The following is a 14,855-nucleotide window of genomic DNA, read 5'->3' on the forward strand; positions in this document are numbered from 1 at the left end:
CTGTGTGAGCACACAAGGTATGTAATTTATTGACAGCTGGAAAGCCATTTTGGCATTACTACATTTTAATATTACTAATTGTCACCATTTTTCTCACATGCTGTAAGACTGCAGGTGACCCTAAGAAGAGAACAAGACTTTCACATGGAAGGCAGCTGTGTAGATCTCTCATTAACTATAAATAATAAGTTATAAAGCATAGTTTGATATAAAAATAATTCAATTTCACTTCTAATACATAATTTTTCTGAAAGTGAAGAATGTCAGGTTTAGTAGCATGTATTCTTCAAATGAGGTCTACAGGTATGAAATAAAACTGATTTAAACACATTCTAATCACAGAACTTAACAGAATGAATGCTACTAAATGAAACCAATAGTATTTTGGTGGAATGAGGTGAAACCATTGATAATTTGTATTTATCATGTCTTCTCTCATATGTACATGGAGAAAAGACCATAGCCCAGAGCACAACTAGTCAGGAAAAATTATCACGTGGACAAAGACCACAGTCTTTGGATCTTGTTTATCCCCGCAGATGGGAACAATCTCACTCCATCCAGTTCTTTGAGTCTCTTTTGATTTTCATTAGAACACACAGACTTTACTAATCACTTTTCCCTTTTTTAATGTGGTGACAGTGCTGTCAAACGTATCAAGAAATGTGTCAATTCAGATAAAAATTGCATGTAAATATTTCCTGATATTTTCCAGTCAGTGAGGTATTTTGTTATACTAATTTTCTTTGCAATCTGAGGCCTAAACAACCTGAGTGTGTCTTGTTGTGTACATAATGTTCACACAATGTGCAGTGCATGTTGTTGCCTCAGGCATGGCAATGTGAGGGCAGGGCTGTGAGTGAAGCTTGAATGGGGGTTTGAAACATCATCTCCTCAGTGTTCTCCTTCAGTAAGTGCCTGCTGCCCATTCCTGCCCTGCTTTCCTCCTGCACTGCTGTGGGCAACACTGTGCATGCAGCCAGGTACTGCAGACCAGTTGCTGTGCCCCAGCTCTGCGGTCTGGCTTTGCAACATCTCATTTTCTGTAACCATCCTGTAAACTTCCCTCTTTGGGGAGGAGGAACTCCATGATGCAGGCAAGTCCCACTGAGGGGCTGAGCAGATGTTCTTGAGCACATCAATTTTGTACTTAGGAGAGCACAGTGTTCTCTTAACTTATTTTTCTCCCTTTAAGAAGAGGATTTGGGGCTTAGACTGTTTAAAAGTTCTGTGAAAGACAGTCAGCACTCTCACAAAACACTTTGAGGAAAGTGAGAGGTGATGTGATCTCCATAGCAAAGCAGCGAGGCCTGGGCATTCCAGATGTCACTTCCTGGCTTTGCATTCTTGGTTGCTCATGAGATACCATGTTCAGTGCCAGGGCTGAGATCTTGTCCTTAGCAATGTCTCACAGGCTTGTTAAATACCAGGTACTATGAGTTTAGTCTTGTAAAATCTTCTTGACTTCTCTGGATAAGTTGGTGCCTATTAATTTGGGTTAATGCAGGTGATTTACAAGGCCAAAGAGTGCTGTGGCTCTTTTTCATCTCTGACTATTTTCATTTGAGAGGAAATCAATAACAGCAAATAGATAAAATTTCTTTGTCAAAAAAAGATTGGCATCTTCAGGCATGTTTGACAATGTCCTTGTTACAGAGCCAAGCCCAGTGGTCCTTTCAAACATCAGCTTATCCAACATTTTTGTGGTTTCCTTGTCATCAGTGTTTTTTTTGGACAGCATCTTTTTTCACTCCTGGATATTAATTTTTTTTTTGTTCTCAGTCCTCTTTAATTTACAGATTCAAAATAACCTGTTTCATCCCCACTGCGTGTGTTTTGGACAGCTTCCATTATTTCACTATTCAGACCCCAAGGAAAGGTTTAATTCTTTATAAATTCTTCTTTAGATTTCTTACAAAGGAAGAGCAGCTTACATGTCTATGAGTAGGCCATAGCCTCTCACCTATAGCAATAGGTAGAGATTGACAGTAGTTATGTTCATTAAAGCCTTTAAATTTGAATTATTCAATGAGAAGTCACTGAACTTACAAAACCATTCACTGTCAGTATCAATTAACTATTGAAAAGACTGTACATTTTGCGTTGGCTATCAAGGAATTTTTTGGGTCTTTATTCAATCCTGTCAGAAATTCTGGCTTACCTGTGAGAAAGAAAAGCCATAGACAAAATTCATAAAACAAATCACTGGTAGAATAAACAGCAGGATTCATCTCCCATGGCCTGGCCAAGAGAATGGGATGTACATAGGTTATAAAGAAGTAGTGTGGGATTAACATAGACTTCTTAGAACTTCTGTGTAGGCATATTTGAGGTAAGGTGTCAGGTGCTGACAGCTCAGTTCAGTGTCCTGCATTGGCGAGCAATCTCCAGGCAGCTGGAAATACCACTGGTATATTGGCAGCTCAAATACCACCAAGATGTTCTTGTAAAGTAGTTTGCACATTTTCAGTACTTAAAATTTTTACAACAGCATCTTTTGAGAGGACTAGATCAAAGACCAACTGGTGTAATTGAGAAGACACTCAGAACTATGACTACAGAAAGAAATTAGGTTAAATGTTCTGAAAAAAGCATATGTTGCCTGGCTTGCTTGAAGACAGAACTTGATGTATCTGTCAATTAAAATCAGAGTATGCTGGCACAAAGTAGATTTCTTTGTTCCTTTGCACCTTCTTTGCTTTACTTGGCTGGGTGAGAGAACACAAACATCTAGCCTTGATGTACTGTGATTCAAATATTAACAGGAGTGATAACATTTCTGAAGAAGATATAAGTAAGCAGAACTATTATGTTAATGTAAAATCTCAGCACAGTAGCCTTTAGGCATAACTATGAGAACACTGTGATCAGACTTAGAGGAAACTGGGTCTGGGGAAGGACATCAAAAGCTCAGCTAGGCCAGCCTCATAAAGCTGATGCCAGATTCAACATGGCCTAAATTGTTCCAGGGTACTTAATTTGTCTGTACTAAATAATCTTGGATGTTGAAGACATCACATGACCTCATCTGCCTTCCCAGGAACTCTCTTCTACTGTTCTTGCTGTTAGGAAGTTTTTCGTAGTGTCTAGCACCAAACTTCTGTGCTGCAATTTTTTGTTGTCCTCCATACCTAAAACTGACTTTACCATAATGCTGGAGGGAGGTAGGAGAAATAAATTAAGTGATTTTGGGGGTATAATTTTTCTGGCAAAGCTGAGTTTTTGCAGGTACTGTTTTCGTATTTCTGAGAGACTAGAATGGTCTCTTCCAGATGAAAACTACACAAACTGGCACAGCTGCCCTTGAAAACCACTGTTAGAACAAATCTTATCGAAGTACACATTCAGGTAGTGTCAAGGCTTGTATTTTTGGACTCACATGAACATTAATCTGTAATTAATTGAGACAAGTTCTGGGCTATTGTCTCGTAAGAGGTGAGAGTGGCAGGTCACTTTTACATAAGTTTTTCCATAGGGACAATGACCCAGGGACTCTACTGAGCGTTATTTCTAGTACAAATGTGTTAAGATGCTAAATATTGATACAATTATAAAGTTTCCATGGTATTCACTCTATCAGGAGGAAGGTTTTCTGGCCAGAGATGCTGATGCAGAAGCAAATTGTACTCACATACAAATTTCACAAGGGCATTTCTGACCAGCCCCACATCCATCAGGATTTGGGAGAACTGGAGTTCTTCCTGTGAATGCCATGTTTCCACCTTCAATTCTATCTGAAGGGTTTTCTAGACAGGACTGATGATGGGGATGTGGTTACTTAGCAAAAAGGCCACTTCAACTCCTGATTCTGCAGTTCAGGGGCTGAAAGTCTTCATGTCTGTGTCCACACCTGCATGTTTTGTGTAATGGCACACAGAGTTTCAGAGTAAATGTTTGTATTTCAAAGCAAGATGCTCATATTTCTAATACCCTCTACCTGTTACATGTGGGCAGAAACATTCCTTCTTCTGGGTTTTCAGAAATACTTCATATCTGGGTATCTTTGTGTCCAGACAGAGAATAAAGAATGAAGGAAATGTAGTGAGATGTCCATTTCACTACCGTTGAGAATATCTATTTCCTCTTCTCATCCTAGTCTAAGCTGAATCCATTAAACCATAATGATGCACATGTTCAGCAATTTTTCAGTAGCTGCTGAGAGGTGCTTGTGTTTTCTGAGTCCTCCTGTTACTGTCTCACCATGTGATGTTTGAATGCTGCACTAGTCCACATTTTGTCTCTTTTTTTCAAATGCTGGGAAATGTTTCTGAAGATCTTAATGGTTTTGAGAGCTCACAGATCTTGATTATTCAGCTTTTTTTTATTTCAAACCTTTGGGTTATGACTCTAATATTTCAGAAAAGATTAATGGACTTGCTTCTTCTCCCTGGAGCATATACTATCACCAGAGCAGAGATATGGAAACTGACAACACCACCTGGAACTAATCCCGACCAAACTATATGAAAGAGTATTTAAACTAGAGTTTTCTGCTTAGAGGCCATGAGAGAGTTCTATTGATTTGTAATCTTGTTGTGCTCTAACTGTTTTGATGTATCTTCAGCTGGGATAAATGAGCATCATCAGTGAAAAAAAAAAGCTTCTTAAAATGTCTTGAAAATTTGGTCATTTAGTAATGAAGTTTTTAAGCCAAAAAAACCCCCAAACCCAAACAAATAAAAGCTAAACTAAACCAAAAAAAAAACCCCAGGCATATCAGTTGTGTTCATCCTGGCTTTGTATCTAATGGGTGTTTAGCTATTCTAAAAGTGCTATAGATTAGATTGTTTTAGAGTTTGGAGATCTTCTTTTAGTATTATAGTATTTGTTGGTAGGCTGAGGCTATCCTTTTCATGCAACACTGGCATTTAGGTACCTGTGTTATCCATGACCCTTCCTCAGTGCAGGACAGACTTAACTAAGATACGTCTCAGCTTTAAGGATCTAAAAATAACAGATGGGATCCATCTGCCTGCCATGCATAGACAGGAAGCAGCCTGCTCCCTTCGGCTACTTGATGTTATCTTCAGCCTCAGGATGTTATCTGACTTCTTCTTAAGACACAAAAATAGTTGTGGAGAAACAAAACCAAATACCTTGCAGCAATTGTAGAGCTTCTGTAACTTATTTCCAGTAGCTTTATTAGGATGAACTTATGTGTTGTCTGGTGCTTGATTTGGTAGCCAGTATTCCCAGTGTGCTTGATAATGGCTTCATGCAGTACCATATTTGACAAGGTCATTTTTAGTTTATGTTGTATTTTCAGGAAACCAACTCAGTTCACAGGTTGTGCATTTTTAACAGGTGTTGAAATGGGTGAGGAGTAGCTGAGGCATCAATACACACTGAAGTAGTAGTTGTGTTTTTAGGTTATGTGTTATTGAGAGAGTGTTACAGTATCCCTGCCTGTATGACACCCATTCCAAGCCTTGTGAAGAATTTGCTACTGTCGTTTGTTCTTGCCTGACAAGTACAGCCAGCATGAGCCAGGATTATTTGTGTGGCTGGAGCCAGTTCTGGTACCTTTATTCATTGAAAAATGAACTTCTGCCTCAATGTCCATAGAGTTTCTGAAACACTAAATAACTAGAAAAATACTAGTAAAGGGATGCTGTTTGCATCACTGTAGGGATGCATCACCATCAGAATGCTCTCCTAGCATTACCTTGTCATCCTGCTGTTTCACTCTCTTGCCACCTGCTGATTGTAGCTGAAGTGCGAGACACAATTGTTCCATTTCTGAGACACTAAATACATGCAAAAAATTGGCTTCTCCACAAAGAATTAATTAAAAAAAATAAAAACAATAACCCCATAAAAAACCCATACCACAAAAAATGCTAAATTGTTTTAATTTTTATGTTTCATTTTAGTCTTGGAACTGAACCAGGTGATTATTCCTACTTACGGAACTGTGCCGGAGCAGCAAAGCCTTCATACTCCTGAATGGGTGGGTACCTGTTTACTTTAACTGTGACTACCTGTAAAATTTTCTCTTGTAGATATGCAACAGCCCAGTAGCTGCTCCAGAAGACTAGCATTCCTTTGCATTTGCAGCACATGCAGTTCATCTGTGTGATTAAATCTGAGTTGCTGTTATCCCCATTTCCCTAAAAGTACCTGAAGTCATTGACTCAGATCTGAAAGCGCAGGTTGTCACAGGCACTCGACTCAGTTACAAGTGACCAATACAAACTCACTATGAACTGATACAAACACATAGACCTCCCCTCTCTATGTAATTTTGTTCACAAATGTATAGGACTTCTCTGTGTGTGTACAAGAATAATTAGTTCTGAACACACCCTACACATAAATACACATACCTGTAAATTCATATACACCCAAGTATTAGTACACTGACGTGTGAGTTCAGGATTCATTTTTACAGAAAGCTTGGAGACACCAAGAAATTCCTTACTCCAGAGACTGAACTGACAAGAAGGAAAAAGACCTAGAGGTGTCTGTTCCCTTTGTCCAAAGTTCAAGGTTCCCATCTCACCTAAGATTTTCTGCAGCTAATGGGCTGCTGGCTCTAGCTCAAGAACGCCTGTCTCAGATCTCATAGGAAACCAATACCCAAAGTAACCGGAAATGAGTTTTCTTCTGGGAGGGAGACACCCTCACCTCCCCTGCCCCTGTGTTTTGCAGAAGGGTGTTCATTTGAAGCTGTTTAAACACTTTTGAAGCATGAGGTGCAACCAAGAGCTTCCATCTCCCAACTGAGTGCCAAGACTTGGGTGTTATAGAAACCCTTCTTGGAGTCTCCTTGTGGTTCATTGAATATTTTTATGTATTTCTGTGAAGTGAAATAGCATCAAAATAGCTGGAATGTCATATGCCTTGTAGTTAGAGCAGTTTCCTCTGAGTAGTCTTGGTAGAATTTATTTTTATTTCTTCTGAAAATAGATGGTCAGAATAAATTTTTATTTTTGGTTACTCATGTTTACCAGCAATTGTAGTTTCTTCTCAGTTTTGGCAGCATCTTTGCCCTACTCCTTCTGTGTCAAGTCCTCCTTGTTGATCACTAGATATTTCAGCGGGTTGGAGGAGCCAGAAAGATAAAATTGAGATCTACTGAACCTCCCTGCTAAATGAATTAGGGCTAACTGTATCTAGAAACAGAAACTGAAGAGGAAGCCTAACCTGGAATGGTTGAATAGAAGGAAGTACTGCGTCTTTTTGTCTAAACTTAGATTATGCATTGCAGTTGGAAGTGTTCTGGAAATTTGATTTGATTTTGCAAGTTGTTCTGAGCAGTCAAAACTAAGTAAATTATTGGCTAATAGAAGCAGTCCTGTTCTTCTTATGGTGCTTTCTATAACTGCAGGATCATATGCTGAGTTCGCCACAAGATCCCTGCCTCATTTGGCACATGAATAGGACAATTATCTCCAAAAAGCACAAAATCTGTGAGGGTATTGTTTGTGGTAGTTCAGCAAGCTTTAAATGTGGCAGGAAATTGCTGCAAAGGAATGAAAGGCTCTTACCACTAGAAAAACTGAGTTTGGTCCTAGATAATTGGACAACCCGTGCTATAGGATTTCTGTGCAAGACTTGTAAAGTGACAGCAAGCTTTTTTTTTCCCCTGAGTGCCAAAGGAGAACATCCATGACACTGTTTGCATTAGCTCAGGACAGTGACATATGGACCTTCTATTGCTCTTTGAATAGAGACAATTGCTGAGCTCTCTGAAAAGATGTCGCTGTCCTGATGTATAAAGCTGTAACTCCAAATTAGGAGACAGTGAACAGGTTTTGGCATAGATGTTTAGATGCCTTATGTGATCACCATTAAAATCAGAGTTATACCATTACTTTCTCTCCTGGGGGATCTTTTAAAATTAAATTTCACAAGATTTGCAGAACATCGAGATTCTATGAGGAGAATACCAAAGGCATAGTCAGAAGGAAATCCCTATTTTAAGCTTTTGAGCTATTTAGATGAGGTGTGACAAGAAAAAAAAAACAAACAAACAAACAAAAAAAACCCACCAAGGAAACAAAAAAAGACATTAAATAAAGAAGATGATAAGGAGTATTCCATAACTACAAGGAGCATAGAAATATGGCATGTGATGCTACAATTTAATCATGTATCATACACAACTTGTACAAGGAAGACAAAACTGCACAGACAGCATTAATTCAAGCTTTTTCCAGCTCATGTTTCATTTTGCAGCTTATCTGCTTTATTGGTAGATAATTTGAATTTGCATGTAACAATAAGGTTTTTTTGAGAGCGAATATCTGCAGAGAGGAGGTTAACTTCTTCAAACTTTCTATTACTGCTGCCCCTCACATAAAATTTCTTCAGCAAGAAGGCTTCTGGGAAGTTAAAAGAGTGAATTTCCTAGCTCTTACATCCCAAGAAAGACGGGAGTTGCTGAAAAGCAGGTTTTCAGTGAGCACTTTCTTCATTTTCTTTAAAAGTGAGGCCGTTTGGTCTCTCTCTAATCAGGAGTGACTGGAATTCCTCCTGCAGCCAGCAGCGACCTGACGCTCAGACAGGAAGTCAAGTGGGTGTCTGGTCCAAACTTAGCTCAGGGGACAAGGCATCCCAATGCCTGGCCAGTTACCAGCTGCTTTCTGCTGACAGAAACGCATGACTGTAATGACACCCCGTATTTTTTCTACTTGTCTTTAGTCTCCGTTTATTTCAGTTTGTTACGTAGCTAAAATTCCTTTGTATGTTGAGAAAAGTAAAAAAAATCCCTTTTTCTGATTAAGTACTTGCTAATATTCGCATTATTGGTAAAAAGAGAACTGAAACAGTCCTCTGTTGTTATTAACAAATATGAGTAATACAGGAAAATGTTAAAGGCACAACAGTTTTATGGCCCTCTGGAGACAGACCAACATTATTATGCAATATGCAAATAAACTTACATCTTCCAGTACTATCTTATATATTATATATATAAATATCATCCAGAAATAAATGCTTGTGTTGGTCTTAATGTCAGAAAGTTGTCTCTACTGGTTGCTCAGAACCTAAAGCAATAAAAAGTCTTTTTAAATGGCTGTGAGAGTAAGAAGAACTTGTTATTTCTGTAACATTTTCTTCAGATGATCTCAAAGTCCTTTATAAATAATTATGTTTCCTGATACCCCGGTAATACAGTTTGTTTTCTTTTTATTTCCTTGTTTTAAAGTTTCCTGAGGCAGGTAGAGAGAAATAACTGTGCTCCTAATTAGGCACTCTGAAATTTTCCCCTTTGTAAAACCCACATCTGAAGTGCAACCTGCAAATCCCCCATGTGCCTGTCTCTGTGCCCCAGTGGGAGGATTTTTTGCAGGTACCTATCAGCAGAGGCAATGTTACACAAGCTCTGCTCTGCTCTCTTCTTTCCCAGTACTGATTTATTCCCTGGCATGCTGCAGGAAGATATTTTGAAGCAGATCTGAAAATTATGTGAGGTTGCAGACAAGAAGTTTATCCCTCCAGTAATGATTACATTTGGTGCTATTGACAGTCACACCAAAGGCTCTTGCAGGCAAAATAAAGCACTTTTATCTTTCCAGTTAAATAAACCATTCCTGCAGAATCTCTTGTTATTTTAAAAATCCAGTTTACAATACTGTGCTTGTTCAGAGTATAGTAAACAATAAATAGCTGCAATTCCTGCACACATATTTTTCTTCGTGCTTGTCTCAGTGCTGCCCTTCCCACCATTATCAGCACTGAATGCTTAACTATATCATGCCTAGTGAAGCCTGGAAAAGTGAGGCAGGTTTCTTGGCAATGCAACCATTTTTCCTCCCTGGAACATTGCTGTTGTTGAAGGAGCTTTCTGCCTGCGTGTTCTCCTTTAATCTACTGCAGACATCACATGTAGCCATGACTACAGGAGCAGCTCTCAAGAGTGAGACACAGCAGCTCCCTTTGGACACCAGCAAGCCTGGTTATATGTGTGGAGGGGCACACAGAAGTCTCCCTATTGAGGAGCTCTGAATCAAGGGGTTGAGGGGGCCCTCCATGATGTGGGCATTTGAAGCCAAACCAGTTCCCTCAGCCTTGTGTGCTGGGGCAAGCTTATCTCTGTGTCCCTCTTGACTCTTTTCGAAGTGCTGCTGTGTCCCAGGGCCTGGGAGAGCCAGTGCAGTTGGCTGGTGATGGCTTGTGCTGGATTACCAGAGTGCAGGAAGCTCCTTATTCCTCTGCCGAGGTGGCCACAGGGGGACACGCTCAGGGAATAGGAAGATACTGTGTGTAAAGGAAGGGGAGTGCATGGCAGAGGACTGCTTATGACCAGCACCTTCAGTGTGACTACATAAGTGCAGCACTTCCCAGCTCCTGCAGGATTCCACAGCCCGTGTGTACATCTGCTGGCAGTGAAGGCCTGAGCAGTTTTTCTATGAAAAAGGCATTTGGTGCTGAGGAGGTGGTGTCTGCATTACAGACATTTCTGGGCTTTTTGTTACCGCAGGCTCCTCCAGTCTCGTTCCCTGGAGTGAAGAGCCTCTGGTGCTCACCTGATCTGACCTGTTCTGAACTGAAACACAGAGGTACACCACATGGATGTAGCCATGCTGCCTCTAGGCTAGCCCATGTAAGTGTAACCTCAGCATTGCAAAAAACTTTATTCATGGCCAGGTCCTTCTCTCCCTGAAATTCCTTCTGTTAATAAAGCAACTAATAGTTCCCTGTTTCCCACCGGTAGGCAAGCAGTTGGTTGTGCAGCACTTGGAGAGTTATGAAAGGCTGCAGATTATGTGCTAAGTATAATTAGTATTTCACAGCTATATATATTATAATTTTTATTTATTAATGGTGTTAATCAATATTAACCTGCTGTTCATTAGGGTATTATTAAAACATTAGAGTGCGCAACTGATTGCCTCATCAGTACTTAAAAATGTGATTATGCCAAGGCTAAAAAAATTAGATAGTGCAGTAAATAGACCTGTGTTCATTTCTTCCAAAACAAAGAGGTATCAATGGGCCTGTTCATTATTTGGGGTTATCATTTGCTACTGATACTTTAAAAAATTATGTATTGAAATTTCAGCCCCGTTAATTTATGTGTCTATGCACGCAAGCCTGTGTGCATTGGTATGATAGTAACATTTGTAAAACTGTCAAATAATATTACATATTAAAAAAAAACCAAAACAAACCTTGTCTCAAAGGAATTGCTAACTTCAAAGTATACCACATCTTTTTGGTTTCCAGTCGTGTTTTTCCCTGGGTAGTTATGTTGAATAATATATGATTTTTCATTACCAGCTATCCAGTAGGGATTACAAAATACACCACGTTAGTTAATGTGGCTGTTGGAAACTTGGCTATTACTTCTCTTTTGCATTTTACTTCTTAATTTTAATTGAGCAATATTTAATGCTACGTAACAATCTATTTGTGTAGGTCTTGATCTCTTAAGGATTCAGGCTTAATGAGTTAATTCTTTATTATCTTATTGATATATAAAGTGTCAATGGAAAGGTCACCTGAACAGCGCCCTTGTGATTAAAAGCAGTGGAGATTACATGTAAGAAGTTAGCTGCATAGGTATGAACTTCTGTGTATCTGGATTCATGCAGTCCAATATTTATTAATCTTTCAGCTATATTCAATTTATATGTGCATAGTGTGTGTGTGAGAGAGAGAGAGAAAGGTGTATGTATACAGTAACAGTTATACACACCTGTGAATGACAACACATATGTAAGTAAATTCATCAGAATGCTGGTTAACAGGCAGATTTTATTTTATAAATATTTTATAACTATTGTAATATATATAGTTTTTAATATAATAAATTATTATTGGTAATCCAGTTATCATAGCTTTTTTAAGCTTAAAAGTACTACATTTAAAGGAAAATTATTCAGTGAAATTATGCAAGCATGACTTATGATCAAATCATCTTGTATTAAAACTTGATTTGATGTTTGCTCTTTCCCATGTCTGTCTTCTCTATCCTGAGAACAGGTCATATCAGAAAAAGTGCTAAAAGCTGTAGGGAAGAAGAGTTAAAGCTATTACTACTTTTATGCTTTCAAGTCCTTCACTTTCACAACTAAACAGTGTGTTTTTAAGCAGAAGTTATAATGATGTTTCTAAGATTCCAAAGAGGAAAAAGCCCAATTAAAAAAACTTGTGGTTTACGTAGTGGCAACCCTTCCCCCTGGTATTCATTACCACAAGACTTGGTCTCTGTGTTTCCAGCATTGCAACACGAAGCCATTGTAGCTTGTGACATGACAGAGCCCGCTGGCTCCCAGAAGAGAGCAGCAGCTCCCAGGCCAGGCTCTGTGCCTGCTGGGCTCCGTGCTCCACACCTCCCTTCTGCTGCTGCTCCAGCACCTCTCAAGCTGTCTCCCAACAGGGGCTGTTGGCTGTTGTTGGTGTTTTCCTCCCAATAGGGAATCTTGTCAACATTAAATCATCGTGGTTATGTTTTAAATGAGACTGGAAATGATAGCAGCAGGGCTGTGTTTTACACCCATGACTAGTCCTCAGCAGGAGGAAAGCTTGTCAGGGCCAATTCTGATTTCTTGATGGAGCTATGCCAACTTCATCTCTCATGAATTTAGAAGTTCACACCTGTGACTTGCTTTGGCTGATAGAGATACTCAGTGTCATTGTGGTCTGGTGATGTCATCTGGAAACTGAATGCATTTTTTTTCCTAAAACTTTATTCACAGTATGCAATTGTATGTTGATTTGGTGGCTGCCTAGGTAGCCTCTAAATTGTAGCCCAGGCTGTGAAACTAACATACAGAATGTGTGTCTACTGGCCATATGTCAGTATATATATATATTTGTGTATGTGTGCGTGTCAGCAGCTGCTTGCTGTCAGGTTGGTCACAAACCCCGGCACGCAGGTGGCATTCAAAGAAAACTGTTCTATTCAAGAATCTGCTCCAACTTTTGAAGCAACTAAGTCAACAGGACCTCTTTGCAGCAGGTCCTAGCCTTTGCATATGCAACGTAAAAAAAAGGTGAGTTTAAACTCCCTTGAGTTTATTTAAAATATGGAAATTTTGTCATAATTATGGGGAGACATCTTGGTTGCCTGTTTTGGTTCAGCCAATACACAGTAACAAAATAATCTACAGGGAGAGGTTTTGGAAAAAAACCATGAGAAAGTTTGTTTTGGAAAAACTGACACGTGGTTCCTAAAACACTGTATGCTCCCTGGGACTTGGGTGCTCCCGACTGAAGGCTGACATTCTTCTCAGTTCTTCACAGTTGAAGAATAACCATTTCAGTCTGCACTTCAGGGGTTTCTTACACCATAACCACATTTCCATGGCCTTTCTGTGGACCAGACATCCCAGAACTCCAAAACCTGATCTGACATGTCTTACAAAATTTGGTCTGAACTGACAGGGAAATTCCAGGGATGGGACATCTGGGAATCTTTTCTACATCCATCCACATCAAATGCAAGAGATTAGTCTGTCTCATTTTCCTTGACCTGATCCTGTTTTGGCTACCCTCCATGCCCAGTCAGCTGGAGGCCAAGGCTCCTCTGCAGTTCTGTGTGGGAGCCTTGCCAGCTTTGGAGATCTTATTGTCCCTAATGCCATTCTGAGTGCCACTTCAGGGGTTTGGTATCTGTCAACTTCAGTAGCACTGCCTCCATTAACAGTGTGGACCCATTTGGCCAAGTACCTGCGAGGTTGGTGCTCATCACCTAGCATGATTCTGATAACATTACAGCTGTATATTACCTGAAAGGAGGGGGTTGTTAATGTTTGATATTGCCCTCCGAGTACTCTAAGAAATTGCAAAATCATTATTCAAGCATTCAAGTTTCCCTGTCACCAATCTGTCTGTATCATTTCACGCATGAAATAACACATTAAGATGTTATTAATGGATATGACAATCTATCCTACTTTCCTCCAGGGACTAGATAATGGCTTATGGATATATTAAAACTTTTGATTTTGGCATCTATTATAACATGATGGATGTGTGGAACACAACAGTGTGTTTTTTGCTTGCTGAGATGTTGCAGATAAAATGAGAAATAAATCTGCATAATATGTGTCTGTTTGGAGATCCCGTCTCTGGTCTGACCATGTTCTTTGTTCTCTTGGCAGTGGTGGGTTGAGGTATAAGCATGCATGAAACTGCTGCTTTTTGTTTTGTTTTGTTTTGTTTAGTAATTGCAGAGATTGCAGAGATGCTTAAAATTCTGCAGGTAAGGGAACAGATGGGAATGTACTAATTCTGAGACTCCCATCAGGCAACTACAATCTTGTAGAAAAACTATCTAATGATATGTCCATGATGGCGTACAAATTACCAGACAGTTGCAATATTTGGTACTGGTGCTGCATCCCAATGCTTCTTTCATTATGAAAAGCTAATGTACCATTTTTAAAGAAAAAAATTAGGTCAAAGTTCTGTTGATTTGATGTCATGCAGAGACCTGACAAATTCCTCTGGATAATTTTTTTTTCTTCATTCTATTCTGTGCAACTTTGTCATTTTGGGCTTCCTCTTACACAAGACTGATATATGTCGAATTTCTATGTTCACTGAAACACTGTGTAACAGGAAGTAAGTAAGGAACTAGCGAGTAAAGATCTTCATATTAACCTATGCCACCTGCCTTTCAGGTGGATTTTGATGACAAGCCTGACTCCTTGTTCTTCAAAGATGGGCAGCGAAGAATTGACTTTGTTTTGGTGTATGAAGATGAAAGTAAAAAAATGGCTCATAAGAGGAGTAATCGTAAAAAGCAAAAGGTAAGTTATTTTTCATATATTGGGTGTTAGAGATGAGGATAGAAAGGAAAGTGCCCTCTCGCAGAACAGCAATTGCTTTGCCCCATCCTCAGAGTACTCTGGGGAGCTGGGAGACTGAAGCCCATCAAACTGAGCAGGGAACAGGGC

General features: G+C 39.5%; 1 protein-coding gene across 5 annotated transcripts in view; it reads left to right on the plus strand.

The window, feature by feature from the left end:
• The window catches only part of ANO6 (anoctamin 6), a 67,283-nt gene that overhangs the window by 20,299 nt on the left and 32,129 nt on the right, over positions 1-14,855 (plus strand). For 4 of the 5 annotated variants that reach the window (XM_039570841.1, XM_039570842.1, XM_039570846.1 and 1 more), the window contains exons 2-3: positions 5,874-5,950; positions 14,580-14,708. In XM_039570841.1, the coding sequence (XP_039426775.1) occupies positions 5,874-5,950; positions 14,580-14,708 (206 nt within the window). The remainder of the gene's footprint in view (positions 1-5,873; positions 5,951-14,579; positions 14,709-14,855) is intronic. The other variant, XM_039570845.1, reaches the window with a different exon arrangement.

Source organism: Corvus cornix, chromosome 1A, assembly GCF_000738735.6.
Source record: "Corvus cornix cornix isolate S_Up_H32 chromosome 1A, ASM73873v5, whole genome shotgun sequence".
Lineage (NCBI taxonomy): Eukaryota > Metazoa > Chordata > Aves > Passeriformes > Corvidae > Corvus > Corvus cornix.